This window comes from Coturnix japonica, chromosome 1 (genome assembly GCF_054131305.1).
Source record: "Coturnix japonica strain WE chromosome 1, WE-NBRP24, whole genome shotgun sequence".
NCBI classification, from domain to species: domain Eukaryota; kingdom Metazoa; phylum Chordata; class Aves; order Galliformes; family Phasianidae; genus Coturnix; species Coturnix japonica.
In genome coordinates this window covers 128,222,892-128,243,872 of record NC_140663.1, presented here as the reverse complement: position 1 = coordinate 128,243,872, position 20,981 = coordinate 128,222,892, and the positions used below count along the sequence as shown (strand labels likewise).

The following is a 20,981-nucleotide window of genomic DNA, read 5'->3' as shown; positions in this document are numbered from 1 at the left end:
ACCCTCTGGCTTCATTTTATTTCTCTTTAAACTGGTCTATACACACACACTGAAAGGACTGAGCCTGTTAAGAGATTGACAGAGGCAGCTGAAAGAGATGGAAAGAGCACCTTGCTCTTAGAAAAAGATGATTCCATCCCAGAGACCTGGAAAGATAGGAATAAGACAGCTGATGCTAGGCTAACAATGACAGGAAAAAGGAAACAGCACGGTAAACCACTAGTGAGAACATGCGGAACGGAAGATCAGGACTGTAAGCCCTCAGACAAGTGGGACAACAAAGCCAACAAGAAAGGGAGAATGGAAAAGTTGAAACAGAAACAGCTGTCAAGAGCTTAATGTATAAACCAAGTCATGTCATCCCTCTGCTTCAGTAGCTCAGCAGCTGAGCCTGTGTGCATCTCTTCCAGCCCAGCACACAGAAGAAACATGAGCTTTCCAACTGAAACTAGGACAGTTTCCTACAGAAAGCCAAGCAAGGACATACGATCACAAAGCACATACAGAGGTATGCCAAACCTAAAAGCCTCTCTTCAGTTTTCTCAACATCTCAATAGCATTCATCATGATGTTAGATTTGAGGGAAGCCTGGCATGCAAAAATTGTGTTACAGGCCTCAGATGAAGATGTATGTAAAGATGAAGAAGCAGCCACCCCACCTTCCTTAAAGCTTAAACCATCTTTTTTCTTTTCTTTTAAGCATCTGTGCAAAATAAGCCCCAACTAAATGCTCCAGTGCAAGACTGGATGAATTGTGATAAATATTCCCGCTCACCTCTGTACCAAAGAGGATTTCCTGAGATCACAGATAGCCCTAAAAGGCACACCTACGTTTTCTTCCTCAGTTGCTGACAGCAGCTATAAATAAAACTGCAATCGTTCATTTAATTCTGAAAGACAAACTGACATTTGAAAATGGGATACTTCTCCTAGCAAGTAGTAATAACAAAAACTTAAATCATAAACTATATTAACAAGCAAGTACAGGCAGGAAAGAAACAAACAAGCTGACAGGCATCAGCAAATCCAGAGAACCCTCTAAGCTAGCTAATGAACTTAGGCCATAAATATTACCTAGATGTGGTCCATTCGACTATCAGTAGTTTACAATATCAAAGTCAGCTAATTACAACAATGTTGTATCTTAACAATGAAGAATTGCTCTATCAGTTTCACTGTCAAGTACCAAAAATGCTTTAGCTGTATTTATATGTTCCCTTTTGCAAACTGTATGTGTGACAGAAGATGTAGTCCATGGCAAAGGGTACGAAAACGCATGCTCTTGTAATTTCCTTTGTACTCTTTTCACAAGCCTGTAGGGTGGATAGATTTACATGGCTTACTCTAAGGATGATTATATTAGTATAGATTAATATCCTGTTCCACACTTGTAGCGTAAGCACTTTCCTAAACGTTGGATATCAATCTCAAGGAAGAAGAAGTGGGATATTATTTCCTCTCCACACACTTTAAATGCTTTAACACGCAGAACAAAGAACCTGATGAAGTGACAGGAAGTGATGAACTACAACGTGATTCCTGCACTTAAACTGCTTTTAGACTGCACACAGCAATCAGTTACGATGAACATTTTCAAAGGCAACCTATGGAGCTAATAAACATACAGAACACGCAAGAAAAATGTTTCAACATGTTTTGCATGTAAAGCCACTTAAATACTTCTACCTCTGTTTATTATCTCTGCTGATCTAAATAAAACTGCTTCTAGGCACTGCCTGCTGACAGACTTTGAGAATTAGGAGCTCTCTTTTTCCCCTTGAACCTCATTTCTATTCATTACTTGAGAGAATACGTGAGAGCGTTGGAGGTAGGGGGCTGATGAATTTTCTTGCTTCATTGCCTCATATCAACTGAGTGAACTGACAGCATCTGAAGCGCAAACTGACCCCAGCTGCAAAGTTATACTTACTTTTGGTTGGGGTTGTTTCCCTGCTCTTCACAAAATAGCCCAATAATTCTTGTGCTGACACACTCAGTGAAGAAGAGGAATAAGCAACAGCAGTGTCTTAGGCTGGCAGCCCCCAGTACTTTTGGTGCTATTTATCACGCAGCTAAGCCATGCCAAAAGCCCACTGCTGCCAAAAGAGGAGGCCCCAGTCCACTTCCTCCTCCGTTGTGTCCTTTATGCCAGTCACTGAGCCACTCCACTCTGGTTCAGTGGTGGGGGCAGTGGGGAAGGTAGTCATGAGGGAAGAAATTGGATCCACCAGAGACTGGCAGGAAAGCACCGAACAGTTAACAGTGAGCCGGGCAGTTCATCTAAAAATAAAGCAAAGGGTGTTTCTGCTCACACTTCACAAGAAATAAACATGAAGCATGGGATAAACACATCTAAACAAAGTAAAAATAGCACTCTGGCAATGCATGCTTGCTGCCAGAGTTGTAAGGAAAGTCAAACCGGTGGATGCCTGCCTGGCCAAGGGTGTTTCCATAGCAGCTTGCACTCATCTAAAGCAGGGTCCTGTCCTGGTGTGACACTCTCTTTCCCTCCAGCCTCCAATTACACAGACAGGGATTGCCCATCAACGGGATTACCAAAAATAGTTTATTTTGTTCGAAGATTACAGCAGGATTCCAAATTTCACCCAGACTAATGCTGAAATACACAGCCTTAACCCACGTCCCTAAACCCAGCACTCAGACCCCACATTGAGGCAACCAGGTTCACTGTATCAGCAGCTGGGGGCTTGGGGAAGCAGATTTTCTCTTGCTGGCAGTTTTGTTTCATTTCCTTTTTAGGGGGTGGGGAGGGAACAGGTTGGATTGATGTGGATTTACTCAGCCAGCTGGCTCCAGAAGGCATCTGGCACACACCAGAAGCAGCACAGGATGAAACAGACAAGCAGGGATGGTCCTGGAAAACAACAGGACAGACCTCCCATTGTGGCCACAGTGTCCTCTCAGATGGACAGATCACGGAGTTTCACCACTAGCAATGTCATACTAAACCAACAATAATCCCATTACCAAATATTTTAACTCTACTGCAATTGAGCTTCAGGTTTCTGTTTGCAAAGGACTGGCTGGTGTGCAGCCACAGGGAGGCACATGGAAGCCCTTCTGTACCATGCTCCATCACTGCCAGAGCAGGCAGCATGTTCAGCAGCATGCAGACAGCACGGGGATGCCTGCAGTCCCTGTCCTGGTGTTCTGTAGAGGAGGACTTGGTGCAAAAGAATAAAACAGAATGATGGCATTTTCATCCCAGAGACTAGAGTGCTATTCAGACAGATTTCAGTATGCTGAAGTCACCCCACAAAAAAGGAGCATTTAATTTCACTCCAGCACTGAAAACACCATTAAAGGAAAGATGTAACAATATCCCCCCTCACCCCTCCCATTCACTAATTCAGCAATCTACATAAGGGAGTCCAACCAGTTAAGCCCCCTTTCTGGAGAGATGGGAGGATTGGGAAAGAGAGTCAGCCTCATCAGAACTAGGGCATTGGCTTGTTTTGCAGCATCAAAACCTATTCCAGCCTGCAACAGGATCTACCGCTTTCACTGGTACTTGCAGCTAATGATCCCTTAAATTGATCACCCAAAGCAGCCTAGAGTGGGCAGAGGGAGAGGGCTTAACCAAACAAGAATTTCACTGGATATTTAACAAGTACCTGTGTAATAAAACTGTTAAGCACATCACTGCCAGGTCATCACTAACCACACCACTTGTTCTCTCTCTGATGACCACTGTAGTGCCTCCCTCCCAAAGGAAAATAAGTGAAGGGCCATAGAAATTAAGGGACGGGGGCGTAAAAATTTAAGTACATGAAAATCACTTAAAAACACCCAAAACTACCAGGCTAAGATCTGTCCCTCACAAATAGTACAGCAGCTAGTAATGCCTCCATTTGTTTGCTTGTTTCCCTCCCTGTTTTTCCCTTTATTTGAGCACCTGAGGCAGTTCCTTACTACGTTTTGCTTTGTAGGTCTGGCAAAGCAAGTAGCACTGAAGATTTATACCAGAGCAGGGGCTTGGCTCAGTTGTTGATGTTTTGTTTCTAAATCAGACACAAAAGCAACTTAATTGTTTCTAAATACTCCACTCAAAGAAACTCAGCCAACATAGCCAACGTGATGATGAAATAAAACAGTGGTCATACGCTACAGGAAAACACAAGTCAAAAGAAATTGGAAGGGCTGGTGCTTTGGTGGGGTTTCAGGGTTTTGGTGGTCTTTGTTGTTTGGGTTTGGGATTTTTTTTATGCATTGTTGTTATTTTTTTGTTTGTTTGTAACTCCAGCTACAGCTTACAGGGAAAGGATTTTCTATTAATCCTGATTAATATCATTCATTAGATATGAGCCTTCAGCCTAACCTCTTCAGGCAGCAATTGAGCATGAGAGCCCTTCACCCCCCACCCTCTGCTCACCCCACACAGCAGAGGTGTAAGAACGGCCTTCTCACTTCCCCAGGGGCACAGCAGCTCACCACAACGAACCAGGGCAATGACAGAAGGACAGCAGTCAGGCTGCTCACCCTTCCCACAGCAAAGGCTGGCATGTAGGGCAGAAACACCTGAAGAAACCACACAGACCATCCTTGCATAAGAAGGATTTCCTCACTTCGTTTTAAATCACCAGTCTCCTGCTTCATGCCCGGCCCACAAGATGGCACTGAGAGCAAGACTTCGCTCCCTCTTTCCCCCTCTCTCCCACATCGGGCTGCACCGCAGGCTCTGCAGCGATCCAGAAAAGACTGCCACCTACTGAAACATCGCCTCATCTTCCCACATCACTGACCCTCCAGACCTGACATCAGGGAGGTGAGGCTGGAGGAACGAGGACACGGCTGAAGGCACCTTGCTGTCAGTAAGATGAGGCCTGGTTATCAGCGCTACAGCTTGCTCCATATCTAGGATTTTTTCCATGTTTCCTGATATAAAGACCTAGGAAAAGCAATAACATCAGAAAAATGGTACTTCCCACAGACTAGTAGCTCTCAGTAACAGTGCCACGAGGTTGAAATGCCTACATTCAGTCAGTTACAGTGAAACAGAAGCCACAAGCAAAAATGTGTAAGGGCTACAACTATCTGGATAGTTAGCTCAACGCAGTAAGATTAATCTCCCAAAGGAAAGCCTGCTTTGGCAGGGGGGTTGGACTTGAAGATCTCTGGAGGTCCCTTCCAACCCCTACAATTCTGTGATTCTGTGAAAGGGGAAAATCATCACGTTCTAAGTATGCCATCTTTAGAGGAAGCAATCAAGGTACTTTCTCCTCTCACCAAGACAATCTTGTAAAATCAAGGCTGCAAAACCTCCTCTTCTCAGCAGGGCATACATCACCTTTCCCACACATGCCAAGAAATTTGCATGAGAGCAGAAGTCAGGAATAGCAGCAGTGCTGGAAGCATTTAAGAAATTACATCAAGTCATAAGATGACCTAGATTTGATATTTCATCACTGTCACACACAAGAATCAACATAAAAGTTCCCAAATAGAAATCAGAGAAATACTACGCTGAAACCAGCAAACAAAAGCAACAGCCTATTTCATGGAGCCAGACTTTCTTCTGTTTAGTCCTCAAGTAATCTTCAAAGCAACCGTTCTGCTGGAATTGTTCTTCAGCTCTTCTTCAGCCTGGAGGAGCAGAGGGGCAGCGCTGAGCTCTGCTCTGTGTGACAGCAACAGGGCCCGAGGGAACGGCATGGAGCTGTCAGAGGAGGGGCAGCTGGGGGTGGAGGAAAGGGGCTGCACTACAGGGTGGTGGGGCATGGAAAGGGATGCACAGGGCTGCGGGCACAGCCCCAAGTGCCAGCGTTCACAGGACAAGATGACACTGCTCTCAGACACAGGGTTTGGATGCTGGGTAGTCCTGCACAGAGGTAGGAGTAGGACTCCATTATTCTTGCAGGTCCTTTTCAACTCAGAATCTTCTATGGTAAAACTTTCCTCTGGTTGTATCCTGTTTTTGATAGGAAAGTTTCCCAGGCTCCTGCAAAGACTAACCAATGCCGCTTGCTATATATTATAGAATGCGCTACAGATGTAACTATTTTTAGGTAGCTTGAGTCCAACAATACACCTTAAAGGCACATAATGCTATGTAACAAGCTGCTGGTATTCAAGTTTTCTTCACACAGAATCTACCATCTATAACACGCAGGGAGGACAAAAGATCTGTGTCACACACAGGCTTGGGAAATATCTGACACCTAATAGCAAGGTGATTGTGTTCAGTCCCTCCTGTCACCACGCCTGCTAGAGCTCATCTCCTCCATCCAGGAGCTGCCTTCACACACATTCTCACACCTTGTTCAGAATTAAACAGAAGAGAAGCCCTTCCTCTTCCTGCAGGGCAAGCAGATTAGCCCCTCCTTGCTGAAATTCACAGCAAAGAGCTGGAAGGCAGGGGAGGGTTAAAGAAATCAGAGCAAGAACTCCTCCAGCAAGCCAGGAGAAGAGCACAAGCCAGCAAACTACCTTTGCATTCTCTTAACTCCTTTTTTCCTTGGGCACCCTGATGCTCTTTGCAAAAGCCTCCCTTCCTCTGGCTCTCTCTACCAACCCATTTTTCCTGATTCTCCTAGCTTTCATGCTTCTTTTATCAGGAAAAAGCACTGAAGCCCCTTTGTGAAAACTACTATCTGCATTCAAGCACAAGAGTGCACTGCTGAAGTCTGCTGTGCATTCTAGATTAACTGCGCAATATACTTTCTGTTTTAATTACTGCGCAAGGGGTTATTCAGATCTTCAAACTAAAATGAACCGCACAACTGAAGTAGTTACACAGAAGCCTCTCCAGAGCCACAGAGCAACTCATTCAAGCTGTTGCAAAACAGCTCTGAGCAGATACATACTAGATAACAGTTACAGCAAAGAAGCACAGAGTGTGCCCCTCCCCAACTCCCCCTGTATGCAGTGACAACTAAAACGTACTAGATGTATTTTGGCATGCCAGACACCCCTCAAAACTTTGCTTTACAGCTTCCCTGCACAAACAGATCACAGAATCACAGAATTATAGGGGTTGGAAGGGACCTCTAGAGATCATGGAGTCCAACCCCCCTGCCAAAGCAGGTTCCCTACACCACGTCACACAGGTAGGCGTCCAGCCGGGTCCTGAATATCTCCAGAGAAGGAGACTCCACCACCTCCCTGGGCAGCCGAAGATCTTCCAATGTTGACTTGCAGAATACCTTTCAAAGGCCACAAAGGCAGCAGGACTGTAGCCATCATTTTCTTAGGAAATACACAATGCTTGGAGAGAAAAAGCAGCATCACTTTATAGATGAACTGCTGTGGTTGTGGAAGGGGTGGGGCACGGAAGAAGAGACAAAGGCACATAATCCTGCTCCCAAAAAATGAGCTGGTCTAACAGAACAACACCGACACCCTTTGCAAACTTCTCCCCAGGGCTACAGCTGTGTATCACAGCCACATCTGCATATCCTTATATAATTTATAGCTCTCAAGATTTCATTCCCCAAATTTGCATGCAGCATTCGGAGCCCTGAGGGCAAATCCTTGAACGAGAGATTTGCTAATGAACAAACAGAGAATCTTAAGATTTCATGGCATCGCCGAGTTTGCTTCATCTCTTCTTTAGTTATTTCACTGAAGAAGTAAAGCCCTGATTTGGGCTTTTGGCATTGCATCCTCTGTAATAAACTGACTATCACGAATGCCAGAAGTAAGGAGGTTTCTTGACAGGTAGGAAAAAGGTTCTTAAGTCCACGGCTCACCCGTACTTTCTATTAGCCTGCTGTCATCTCTTCTATCACAGTAGCAGTCAGAGATACAAAGTATTTTTGAGCTCAAGATACACTTGGCAAGATACTACTCTGGGAATTTGATAAAGTAGGACTTTATTCCTTTGATAAAGTAGGTGGTGTTCACAGGATACATCAAGTGTTCAGTCCTCTAAACAATGAGCATTATAATGCAGTTTTATTTTCCTCTTAAGATATTACTTACTATTATCCTACATTTAATTGCCCCCTAAATAAACTCCTTCACTGTTGACGCTGACAAAGTTCTTCAGAGCTTCTTTTTGGCCCCACAGACTGTTACACATCTCTGGTCAAAGAGGAATTAAGGAAATTAAGATTCCATAGGGAAAAAAGAACAGCATTGGAGTAACTCAATGCAGGGACAAGACAACCAGCACAAACTCATGAGGGCTCAGGAAGGAACAAACACTCTACGACCATCACTTCTTCATTTCTGCACTTCTTCATATCTGCAGTAAGTTGCATGTCAAGTATATCTACCTAATAATCCTCTTCTAGAACAGAGTCCACCATGAACAACCACTATATTGCAGGCCTTTTCTGGGAACCTATTTAGACAAAGAGCTCATTCTTCCTAACAGGGAACGTCTTCAAGCATCTTTTCACACAAAGATGAAACTGTGTGGAAAAACAACCCTTAAAGCAAAATTGGTAGGAACAATCTATAGCAAACTGTCTCTCTACCTAAGGAAACTGCACACTACGTTATGAACTTGCAAAGCAGACAGCTGTTCCTACAGTCTGTTCCATCTACATTTGTCAAACGCAGTGAGGCTTCAAAGCTTCAAACCATTTGACACTACAATTATTCTAAGCAACAACTAACACCTTCCAGAAGGGAAGAATAATATAGAGTTGAAAATTCAGTCCTTCAACTCTAGTTGAGATCTCAGGAACATTTTTTTTTTGTTAACGGGTCTTAACATTTTTTTTAATCTATACATGATGTATCAGTATTTTAAGAAGCATCAAGAAAACACTTGTAGAACAATCTTAAGGTCATTAATTGAAACTATTTCTGCTTTACCAACTCAGATTTCAACTTACAAAGGCTTACTGCAAGCCCCACATTAAGCACTCATTTTGTTTTGGAACACTTACGCATTGTAGAATCATAGAATCACCAAGGTTGGAGAAGACCTAAAAGATCATCCAGTCCAACCGTTCACCTATTACCAATAGCTCCCACTAAACCATGTCCCTCAACACAACATCCAGACTTTCCTTGAACACCCCCAGGGCGGGTGACTCCACCATCATCAAATACTGCAGAAGGAAGAAATGGATCCATTGGGTTCCCCTGAGGAGCAGGGATCCTTCTCATTAGAATCTGAACTACGCTTTCTGAATATCTTAGCTAACGGTTTAAACATATTGGGGAAAGGAAGAATGTAAGGATAACTTTCAGACATCAGAATATTCCCAAACCAACAAAGACTCTCACCTCTGCCCTCATCTTTACAGCACAGAGAGCAAAGTCAGCACATCCTCCAACAAACAGAAACCATAGAGGAACATATCTAAAAGCAACCATCCACGGAGGCACATCTTTCTGTTATCCACGGCAGTTCATCAAGTTCTCAGGCACACATCTAAGTTCCAAAGCTAGAACCACACTGTATGAAAAGCAAAGTGTTCTAACAACTTAGTTACACCACAGTTCTATTTGACTCAAGACAACCTCAGACTTTGGAACAAGAAGAGACTGTGCAGTGCTCAATCTAGGCTAAGCAAACCAGTGTTATGTTCTTACCACGCTCCAAAAATCAAAGAGAGAAACCACCCGATCTGATTACAGACAACTCAATACCAGTCTAAGTCAATTCCATATAAAGCCATACAAAACTGCAGGTAGAATACTCACGTTACAAAAATCACCATATTCGTGCACAGAAGGTGGCATGACCTCGCTCCAATCTAGAGTTTCCTGTTGCCTGCACTATTCAAACATTTATTCTATTTAAAGATCACAATCGCATCCACAGGTTTGTCAAATATTTATACTCACCATTCGCTCATTAGATAATCTGCTCTCCCCCGAAAAATCTATGCCACTGTTTTTGGAGACTCTTTTCACTCAATGCAAAAACAGAAGACCGTCTTCAAAGCAAGCAGCCACCCTCTTTCCAAACCCAACCACAAGTAAGGAAGCATTGTATCAGTGCTGCACGGAGAAGCTGTGGCACCTCCCCAGTTCCCACAGCAAGTGAGGCAGAGATCCACGAGGGCTGACTCACACCTTATTACAGCAGAGAGGAGAAAGAGCCCAGGGTTAGCAGGCGGCTGAGGGGCCCCTGCCAGATACTCACTTGTTGAATCTGGGCTGCCCTTCCTCTCATCTCTGGCCGCAGCCAGGGGGTTGGAAAAATTAATGAGAAAACAACAGGGACCGGACAACCTCCAAGCATAACCAAAGATCCTGAGAGAAACACAGAAGGCTCCGTAAGCCTAAGCATTTGTGCCCCTTCCTGCCAGGCTCTCACCTCTCCTGGTAGCTTGGGATAATTCCTGTTCCAACATGCTGGGCTGGAAGCTGCTGCAGCCAAGTGCCTCCACGTAAGAAAAGAGTTTCCGGCAACCTTGCTGAGAAGCCCCTGAAGCCATGCTAACAATTTGGTTACGCTCACAAATATTCAAGCTCCGAGCATAAGACAAAAACTATCTTTTTTTAAAGCCACCGTTCTTCACTTTCTTACCGCTCTGAGCAAAAGAGCTGACAAAAGCTTTCTGCAAACTGCAACTGGAAAAGCTCCAAGCTCAGTGAGAGACCTACCAAAGGAATGAATACAAAGAGATGGGATACTCACTCTGTTTTTTTTCCCCACCTTTCGTTTTCGTATTTGCAACTTATTTCTGAATTGAGACTTTAAGCGTCTCTCCTCACCAACTCCCTCTAGCTCACCTACCTCCACTACTTGTATCTGAGGTCAGTTCTCACACAGGGAGGTTATAAACATGGAAAACTTAACAAGGCCATAAAATAAGAAACAAATGGGAAGTCAACTATCGCAAGAGAACACCAAACAGTACAGACAATGCAAAGCTCACCCCAAAGCCTGGTTTCTGAATCCCACAGAAACTGTTCTTTTCTCCCAGCAAATTTCCCTTGCAGAGGGAAGGCAGCTAGAATGATTAAGTCTTATTTCACAAGGAACAGCACAGTAAAAACTGTTTTTTAATCTTCTCCCAGGACAGAACATAGGATTAAGTGCAAGTCGTGCACCACTAATTTCAGTAATGATAGCTCACTGTGCAGAGCCTCAGGAAAGCACAGTCTGCTTATAATGATATTCTGCCCCATAGTATTATAAGGCAGGACCAGAGGCACTGCGAGAACCTGAGAACTCGTTAAGGCAACACGGAGCTAATTCATGTTCAGAAGCACCAGAAACCATCTTTCCTACCCCCAAAAAAAGCCTCTAAGAACAGAGATCGCAGTGCCTCTCCCTTTCCAATGCGGAGAAGTTGGGAAGCGCTTTGGATTACATCAGTTCCCTCTCCCACACACCCATCAAGGAAGCCGAGGCAGCAGCACGTCCCTCTCACAGCTAAATATAAAAGGAACGTGGGACTCGCTAATGTGCAACCCTGCGAACACATGTTTGGGAAATATGGCAGTTCTCTGCGTTTTTATGTAACCCGAAGGATGCTCGGGAGAAAATGCATCAACCATTTTCCTTCATTACGCTTCATTTCCACATGCCGACCCCAGCGATGTGCAAACCGAGCGGTGCAGCCGCTCAGCCCCCGCTGCAGGAGAGGGGCAGAGCCGCACCGGCACCACCGCGCTGCCGCACGCCGAGCAGCACTAAGGGCACGGCGAGCACAGCGGCACGGCGCAGCCCGGCTCCTCCAGCAGCCTTACACTCAGCCCCCATAGCCGGGAGCCGAGCCGAAGCGCAGCGCTGTCCCCGACCCCGCAGCCCCCGGCCCGCAGCGCGGCGAGGGAGGGGCGGCCGCCACCATCTTGTCGGCACAAAGGCGGCAGCGCCGCTCGCCCCGGGCACCGAGCCGGGCTACCCCGGTCCCCAGCCCCGCCGCCCCACTCACCTCCAGGCGCAGCGAGGCACCGCAGCCCCGCAGGAACTCGCGGATGTTGCTCAGGCACTCGCTCTCCGTGCGCGGCTCCGGGTACACCTGGAAGAGAAGAGGCGGCGGCTCAGCGCGGACACGGCCCCGCGGGGCGCGGCCCGGCCCCCGCTCCCTCACCTCCCGCTCCCTCCGCTCCTGCCTGGGAAGGGGTTGAACCGGGAAGTAAACACGGAGAGCAGGAAATGGCGTGCGAGGGCGGAGGGCGCAGCGCGCAGCCCGGCTGCCGCGGCGGCTCAGCGCGGAACGGGAGCGGGAACGGGAGGGGCGGAGCGCGGGCGCTGCCTGGCACCGGGCCGCTCTGAGGGAGGAATCCTGGGCGGGTTTTAGAAACAACTGAGAGAAGAGCCTTGGGAAGAGCTCGGTGGGAAATGTGCCGGTACCCAGCTAATAATCCACCGGCTGAAGGGCCCAACTAGCGCTGTTTGTCCGTGGTTCCATCGTCAGCCGCAGCCCCTTCCTACCTCGGGAAATGGGAACCCCACAGGAAAGCCGCGGCTGGACCTCAGTAACCTGCCCGAGAAGCCATGTGCACGCTGGGCACAGCTCGGCCTCTACCCAGAATCTTTACATGCTTAGCTCACCTGATTGCACACACAAGCATTGATTTACCACCCCATCCTCCCCCCCAAAAAAAGAAAAATTCGATCGATTTTCTTCTGTTTTCTAAATGCAGAAGTCCACCAAACAAACTATTGCTCAAACCAAGAGGTAAACAGACCTCCAGCCCTGGGCACATCCTGTGTGAGCTGGAAAGCTGAACAGAGAAGTGCTCTGGAAACCACCGGGCTCTGTGCCCTTTGCCTGCACGTTACTCGAGAGATGAAGGTTTGTTGCACACACACTGATGGAAACCCACATGCATAATGTCCACCTCCACAGCACACGGAGCTCAGCACAAGGCTGAGTCCAAACATCAAGCTGCGACCAAAGCAAGGCCATCCTGCTGCAACACAAATGGAAGAAGTCCCCCTTTTTTCAAGCAGACACGCACACAAACACATCAATCGATGCTACGGTAAAGTGCCATGGGTTGAGAATAACCCCTTGACTACACAAGAAGATAAAGGCAGTGCCAATGGAGGCATACAACAGCTTGAGGAGGAATAGCAGTGTGTTCCAAAAGCATACAAGTGGCAATGGACTCTATACATATGAATATATGAAGCCTCAATGATTGAAGTAGGATCATACTCCAGAATTACTTAGCTTAAGAGACTGCATGTACGTAAAGGCAATGAAAAGGAGAGTTACATGTTTCCCTACCCAGTACTTGTTTCCTCCCCTGGCTGCCACAGACCCGTGCTGTCAGTTCATTAGCAGGGGCTGCCCTCTTATTACAAGCCCAGAGCACCCGTAGCACAAAGGGGCCTCAGTGTTGAATTGGAACCTTTACGCGCAACAGTCATACAAATAAAAAGGAATATACGTAATTAGAAAAGACAGGACTTCCAGAGGGACCTGACAGATTCTTAATTAAGGATCGGGGCTCCACAGTGGAATTCAGAGAAACAAGGGAAGGTAATGCACAGAGCAGGAGCAACAGCCTACACCAGTTCTGTGTGGCTCACGGACAGGCTCTGATAGAGGCTGAATCTCTCAGGGGATAGAAATCGGGGATAGCTCAGCAAAGACACGTCCACAATGTACCACTGCAAAGAAGTGGACTACATTTTTCTGCCATCCAGAAAAGGCAGAGATCAGTGTGGGATACAAATGGGTGGCACCCAGCCAGAATTACATCTGTTTTGATCAGGTTGCCCAAGGAGGTTGTGGATGCCCCATCCCTGGAGGCATTCAAGGCCAGGCTGGATGTGGCTCTGGGCAGCCTGGTCTGGTGGTTGGCGACCCTGCACATAGCAGGGGGGTGAAAGCAGATGATCATTGTGGTCCTTTTCAACCCAGGCCATTCTGTGATTCCATTCTGTGCACATGCCCCAGAACACTGCTGCACCTCACCAGCCTTCATCAGCAGTGACCTGCATTGAAACACACTGATGTTCTGCTTTACCTGCTTCTCTCCCTTACGGCAACTAACAGCCCTCATATAATATTTTCAAGTTAGGGAACCAAATTTACAGTGTTCTTAAAATGTCAGTCAATCCTGTGGCCACCTTAAGAAGCTGCTACACACAGTGCCTGCAGGAAGAAGAGCATTTCCTTGGAGCTGCTGGGTGAAGAAACACAAAGAAATTCTGCTCCAGGGTTAAGGCAGAGGCTGCTGGAAACCCACTGCAGCGAGTAACTGGGGAGCACCCCGTAGGCAGGTGGGGGCTTCACACCCTCCCACAGCCCCGGCAGCACCGCCTGTGCAGCACGAGCTGGGGCGGTGGGAGCCCAATCACTCAGGGTTTGTTTACACTGGGAGAGCTCTGCTGCTAGCGGTGCTGGCACCAGTCCTCCGTGTGGATGTAACATATGCCAGAGAGGGAATTCCTCTGCCAGTCGCACCGTACCACTTCCCCCGGTGACATCAGTGGAGCCAACTAAAGCACGGCTCTGTCGGCACAGCTGTATCTGCCAGGGGTGTAGGATTTGATGGCTTTTTCACCTCTACGTGAGAAAATATTCCACAGGCCGACTAAAATCCCACAGCAGAGACCCTGCCCTGGGCAGGCTGCCAGCATTTTCCTATGGCACTCACTGCAGAGCTGGAAAATGGAGACCTGAATGACATTCTCCTAGACCAGAATAGCCCTTCGTGCACTAGGAGGGCCTCTGCCTGCTGAGCTCCACAGGGAGGAATAGGGCCGCAGAAACTTCTCAGCTCATCACCTCACACCAGTGGTGGCTGACAGCTGCAACCTCACATCTTCAATGCTGAGGGGAGAGAGCATTGCTTTGCTGCACATCAGGGGCTCACATCAGCTAGAGATGAGGCAGTAAGGCTCAGCCATCCAGGGCAGAATCCAGGCAGAGCACACGGCTGGTGCCCCTGTTACACCACCAACTCACAGCATCTCTAAACTTCCTCTGTATTTTTTTTTCCTCATTAAAACAATTCCCTCATCAATATCTTCACAGTCTCGTGCGGGTTGGAAGGGACCTTAGAGATCATCGAGTCCAACCCCCAGGATTCGAGCTCCTGTGTAGCAGAGCGGCACTTCTACCACTTGCGCCACAGGGGGGATTCAAACCCGGAAGCTTCACTAATGACCCTTTCTTCTGTAGGTCTGGCATACCAAAAGGTCTGTCTAGATCTTTCAGCATTAACAGGGTGTGATTTTGAAGGAAAATGGACAGAAAATGCAGATATTGGTTCTCTGCTTCCTTGGCACACTGTCTTTCTCTGGACATCGGAGCCACCAGAAATAAGAAGCCAGCAAATAAATGCAAAAAAATAGCAGCATTCTCCACCAGTGCCCCTCCTGTACTCCGTACTTGCAAGGCAATGTGGTCAATGCTAACTCCATAAGGGGACCAAACAGTCCCATGAGGAAGCTCACAGGAACACCTTTGAGAATCAGACCTACTTAGAAAAGGAAAAAAATACAGACATGCATTTTAACAGCCTCACTTGGGCTACCTTTCCCCAGGAGCTGGGCTCATCCTCCCTGCAGCAACACCAGCCTTCCTGTGCAGGCAGCCACAGCTGCCCAGCAGGGATTACTCTTGCCAGAAGCACAAATAATCTCCTTGGGAGGCTCTATGCAAGGACTGCTGCTAAGGGGAGAGAGCACATACACATCAAATGCAGGTTTTGCTACTCGCCTCCTTGACCTGGTCCTCAGATGACCTGCTGCTGCTGCTTCAGTGCCTTCCCTTGGGGTCTTGGTGAGCACTGACAGGGCAATCCCTTGGCTCAGCCAGGTGTACCTTGGCAGCCCCACAAGTACCAGAGCTGCTTCCCGACTCCAGACTGCTTAGGCAGCTGGCACTGCCATTTGATGGGTGGCATCGTTCACAGGGTGCTCACATTGCCTCACAAGCATCTGATTTCAGTCTTGACAACTTTGGTTGCAGCTCATCTTGCACTTCTGCAAAGGTCTCTGGCTGCAACATTGGCTCCCAGGCACCTGACCTTTCTTTGCAAAGTCTGAAACATCGCAGTCAGGTCCCTCTTTGTCACCAGCAGAAAAGTACTTGGCTAAGTGGAATCAGAGAGAATTGAATGGGCTGCCCAGAGAAGCTGTGGATGCCTTGTCCGTGGAGGTGTTCAAGGCCAGGTTGGATGGGACCTTGGGCAAACTGACCAAATGACTGATTTAGTGGCTGACAACCCTGCCCAGGGCAGGGAGTTAGAACTGGATGATCTTTAAGGTCTGTTCCAACCCAAATAATTCCATGATTCTATGAACACAGAGCTCATCTGGCCAAAGCAAAGGGTATTTACACTTACCATAAGGCATAAGGCAAGGCTGCTGAGATGGTCATTACACATAGCAGCCTGGATGCTCCTTCTGGGGACTCTGACTCCAGGTGCTTTGCTCATGAAGAGCATTCAATCCGCCTTTGGACTCTCACACAGATCATTTCTTCCCAAATTAAAATTCAGAATGCCTCTTTTCACCGGAGACCTCAACCATTAGGTCAAACCTCCCATCAGTCCTGACCCAGCACCGACAAATAGCCATAAACGCTGACCCCTGTGCCCGGTCCTCCACAGGGAGAGACAAGTTTTGCTTTGACCATATGCTGAGCCTCCATTAGCAAGGAAACATATTACCCACCTGCCCCGGCCAGCCTCCCATCACTCTTCTTGCACATCTGCACCATTGGAGCTGCCACCAGGAAGCCAGGTCCCACAGGCACAGCAGTCAAGGCTGGGATGTACCCCCAGAGACCCACATCAGAGGGGTCACAGACCCTTACAGCAGTTCCCAGCTGAGAGACAGTACTCCATCCTCCCCAAAGCACATCCCGTTTCCTCCAAAGCCAACGGAGCTGCCCTCAAAGTAATACGTTTCAGTCGAGCAACTGGCCAAAAATGAAAGTACAAACAAAACTTAATGGAGCGCGAAGCAAAGGATGACAAGGAAAATTCTCGCTCCAGTTTTAATCTCTATTTACAATGCCAAAAGTGGGTCAAATAGGCCTGCGATGGAGGGATTTGTCTGGAGAATGATCTCTGCAGCAAAAAGCATGAACGCGGCGAACAACTGCATGGCAGCACGGCTGCAGCAGCCTCTCATTGACCCCAGGGCTGCTCAGCCTTAAAGAAGCTGTAACACAAAACCTTGGCTTCTCATTCAAATGACTTTTAGTACAGCTCTCCATCCACTTTCAGAGATCTATGCCTCATCCTTGGAGGTGTTCAAGACCAGGTTGGACGGGGCCCTGGGCAACCTGATCTAGTAAATGTGTATGTTTGGTGGCCCTGCCAGGCAGGGGGGTTGGAACTACATGATCCTTGAGGTCCCTTCCAACCCGGGTCATTCTGTGATTCTGTGATCTACAGACTGGTGCAATGTAATGCAAGTCTGAGTTTTAAGGAGTTGAGGGTTTGGGCAGGGGGAGGTGGCAGTCTTTGCTTTTGCCCTGTTATAGAATCACAGAATTACAGGGGTTGGAAGGAACCACCAGAGATCATCAAGTCCAACCCCCCGGTTACGGTTCCCTACCATTTATTCTAGTTGTATACCTGTGTATGTTTATTCCCAGTTTTGAAAGGTCAGTTCAGCAATAAAGTACTGACGTTCAGGTTAATTTCAAGAGATTTGGTGTATCTTCTCGGCTACTGCTGAACTACTGACCATTACTGCTTAAAACTGACCATTCTATGATGATTCTATGACATCTTGAGAAACACGATAGGGTGCTTAAAAATGCTAATCCTGATCTTATTCATGTCGTATATGAAAATGGATGGATGCATAGGAAATTGAAGAAGGAAAGCAAATACAAAATTACTCATGAGGATTCAGTAGCACCTACTGGCATCATCAGCACTGCATTACTCTACTGTATGTGCATAGTTAAATAAACAACTCTAAAACAAGTATCCTTAGCTCTGCTCACCTTGATAGCGGACCAGAGTCAACAGGAAAAGCTGAACACAGTTGCAGACACTTCTAAATTCATTGTTGGTTGCAGGCAACTGCTCTGCCTTCTGCCCCTTTCCCATGTTACAAAACTGTTCACCAGGACCATTGCTCTGCACAAATCCTGCCTGATTTTACCTCCTCGTGGCCACTCTTCAAAAGCAAGAGATGCAATGCATAGTAATGCTGCCTTCCAACTCGCTCTCATTCACAGCTCCAGGAATTGAATACCTGTCTGCTGCTCAAGACAGGCAACTGTTCTGTAAACAAACGGAGCCAGTGCTTCCTGACAAGGAGTTACCCAGCACAAATACAGCACACGAACACAGTGTAATCTACAAGGAGGGACACAGACCAGCCCAGAGTTGGACTGGGACACAAGTCTGTGAGACTTTCAAAGGCACCTTTGGGCTAGAAAGCACAATGAGAAAGGCCAAGAACTACATATAGGTCTGCTCACAAAACAAAGAAATCAGTAAATACACAGAGCTCTAGCAGAGGGCTGAACACAGGCTGGCTGGGGTAGGTGGCAGGCTGAAAGACCTCCCCTCTGCCAGCCATCCCAGCCCATCACCACCCTCTGCACAACCCTGCACTATTTGGCTTATCCCTGTATGGCAGATTGGATAAAAGCACCCCACTGTCAGCTCCCGAGGAAAGCTGTGCTCCTGCACAGCCTCTCCTTAGGTTTGGAATTGGGAAGGGACCCCAGTATCACAAGCATTGTCTCCTTTGACACAATAACAAGAGCACGCCTCTCCTTCCCATCAAAGCCACTCCTAGCTGCACCGTACACAGAAGCACGTGAAGTTGGGAAACGCTTTCCTGCTGCTTATTTCCATCACTCATCTCTATTTCAGTGCGCCTGCAGCAGAACCTGTTCCCTACTTCATCTCAGGACCCCATCATCCTCCCAGGCTTGCCAGAAGTGCATGGACAGCCCTGCGTTGCTGTAATGTTCAGCACCCAGCTCCATGGGGCTCTGGAGACCAGAGATTGGGAGGCACAGCAAGACAGGCTGGGAAACCACCACGGCTGTCATGCAGATGGAAGGATGCACCAACAAACTATTCCTGAGGAGGGTCTGCACCCCACTGTGTGACTGGTGCCAAGGAATGGACATGCATTATTTCCAGCTGCATCTCACACATAGAATAACAGAACCACAGGGGTCAGGAGGGACCTCTGAAGATCATCAAGTCCAACCCCTGCTAAAGCAGGTTCCCTAGGGGAGGTCACACAGGACATTCAGGTGGGTTCTGAGCCATTCAAGAGAAGGAGACTCCACACTCTGTGCAGCCTGCTCCAGGCCATGGCTGTCCCAGCCAGCTGTCCCCGTTGTTACTCAATACTCCTGTGTCATTTCCATAACACCTGTGAGCTCCGGGGTCATTTCCACATCCCCCATTTGCTTGCAGTCCATGAGGACAGCACCAAGTCACCAAACAGAGCAGGGTGGACAACAGCACAAAGCGGTGACAGCCACAACCTGTGGGGAACTAAGGACCCAGCTCCAAACCCAGCACCCTACAGAGCTCAAAGGTTTCCAACTCTGAGGCTCAAGAAAGACACACACACACACAGCAGGTGACCACAGCCACCTGCCAGGTGACCTTCAACAGTCACCAGCAAGATGTGGAAAGTTGGTTCCATGAGGTGTGCCGGCACACGGAGGCCCCCAGAAAGCCAAAATAAAGCAAGCAAGCAGGACAACAGCCCGCATTACAAGGAAATTCAATTGAACGTTAGGGGCGGACGCGGGGCTCAGGGAGCGCTTTTTGTTCCCTCCCGCCGCTTCCATCCTCCCCGGGAGGAACTCGGCACCGAATCTCCGGGGTCCCCAAGGCGGAGGCCGCCGCCGCCGTGCCCCCCGCGCCATGCCGCCGCCCCCGGCCTGACAAAGCCCGCTGCCCCCGACTCACTTTCTCGATGGATCCCGGCAGCAGGCGCTCGAGCAGGCGGCACAGCACCACGCCGTCCTTCAGGGAGGACTGCAGGAAGCCCTCGGGGTCGGCGATGCTCTTCTTGGGCGACTCCAGCACGCCCAGGGCGATCAGCCACGTAACGGTCTGCTCGGCCGAAGTCATGGCCGCGCGGAGCTGGGTTGGAGGGGAGGGGGGTGAGGGGGGGGGCGGCTTTATGGGATCGCTGTCTCCCCTCCCCGGGCGGGGGTTTCAGGCCGAGGCCCCCGCCTCCCCCATGTGAATGCGGATGACGACGCCCCGCCACACACACACACACTCACATATATACACACACACACACACACACACACACACACACACATGCAGCCGCAGAGCCGCCTCCTCCCCGCCCCGTGACGGCACGGGGCTTGCGCGCCCGCGGAGCCCCCCCCCCGTACCCGCGGAGCCGGACCGGGCGGTGGCTGCCCCCCGGCGGCACGAGCGACGCGGAGGTTCCGCGGGTGCGGAGCGCTGTGGGAGCCGCCCGGCTCCGCAGGCTGCGTGCGGCGGGGCCTGTGCGGCACGGGGACAGCGGGATGAGGCGGGAGGGTGATCGGGATCAGTGCGTTGGTGTGAGCGCGGTGAGGCGCTGGAACGGGTTGCCCACAGAGGATGTGTGCGCCCCATCTCCGGAGGGATCCAAGGCCAGGTTGGATGGGGCTCTTAGGGCTGTTACTGCCTCGTCCGTCAGCCTCTCGAGCAGTGAGGAGGTACTCCAGATAGATGCACATTTCTGCCTTTGCCAAACCAGGGTTGGGATTTCAGTGGAGAGGAGACTGGTTGAACATTGGTCTGACCAGAAACCAGAGCTCCCATGCAGCAGGTAACTCTCACAGGAGGTTTGCCCTATGGAAGTTTACATCCTCCTGAGAAAACGTCTCATCCCCACAAAGCAATACTTCACATCAAACACACAGATTGTGGAATCGGAGGATGGCTCAGGTTGGAAGAGTCCTTAAATATCACTTCATTCCAAGCTGATTCATTCCAAGCCCTGTGCTCAGCTGCCAAGGGCCCCATCCAGCCTGGCTTTGAGCCCCTCCAGGGAAGGGGCACCACAGCTTACAGCCAACCAGCCAGAGATACTCGGGGGATAGCGGGTGCTCTCCTCCTAAGCACTCAAACCTTCTCCAGCTACAATAGAATCATAGAAGTTGGAAAAGACCACAAGTCCAACCTCAACCCACCCC

At 48.7% G+C, this 20,981-nt stretch overlaps 1 protein-coding gene across 11 annotated transcripts in view; it reads right to left on the bottom strand.

The window, feature by feature from the left end:
• The window catches only part of ARHGEF7 (Rho guanine nucleotide exchange factor 7), a 95,498-nt gene extending 75,207 nt beyond the window's left edge, over positions 1-20,291 (bottom strand). For 4 of the 11 annotated variants that reach the window (XM_085535375.1, XM_032442004.2, XM_032442005.2 and 1 more), the window contains exons 1-2: positions 19,750-20,144; positions 11,808-11,894 (exon numbers count right to left, since the gene is read on the bottom strand). Coding sequence is in view for 5 of the 11 variants with exons in the window: in XM_032442004.2 (XP_032297895.2) it covers positions 11,808-11,894; positions 19,750-19,914 (252 nt within the window). In the remaining 6 variants the exon portion in view is untranslated. Of the gene's footprint in view, positions 1-2,348; positions 2,374-6,153; positions 6,180-11,790; positions 11,895-11,966; positions 12,102-19,749; positions 20,145-20,189 lie in introns of those variants that run through there. The other 7 variants (XM_085535289.1, XM_085535309.1, XM_085535398.1 and 4 more) reach the window with 6 other exon arrangements.
• Between the last annotated feature and the right edge of the window lie 690 nt (positions 20,292-20,981).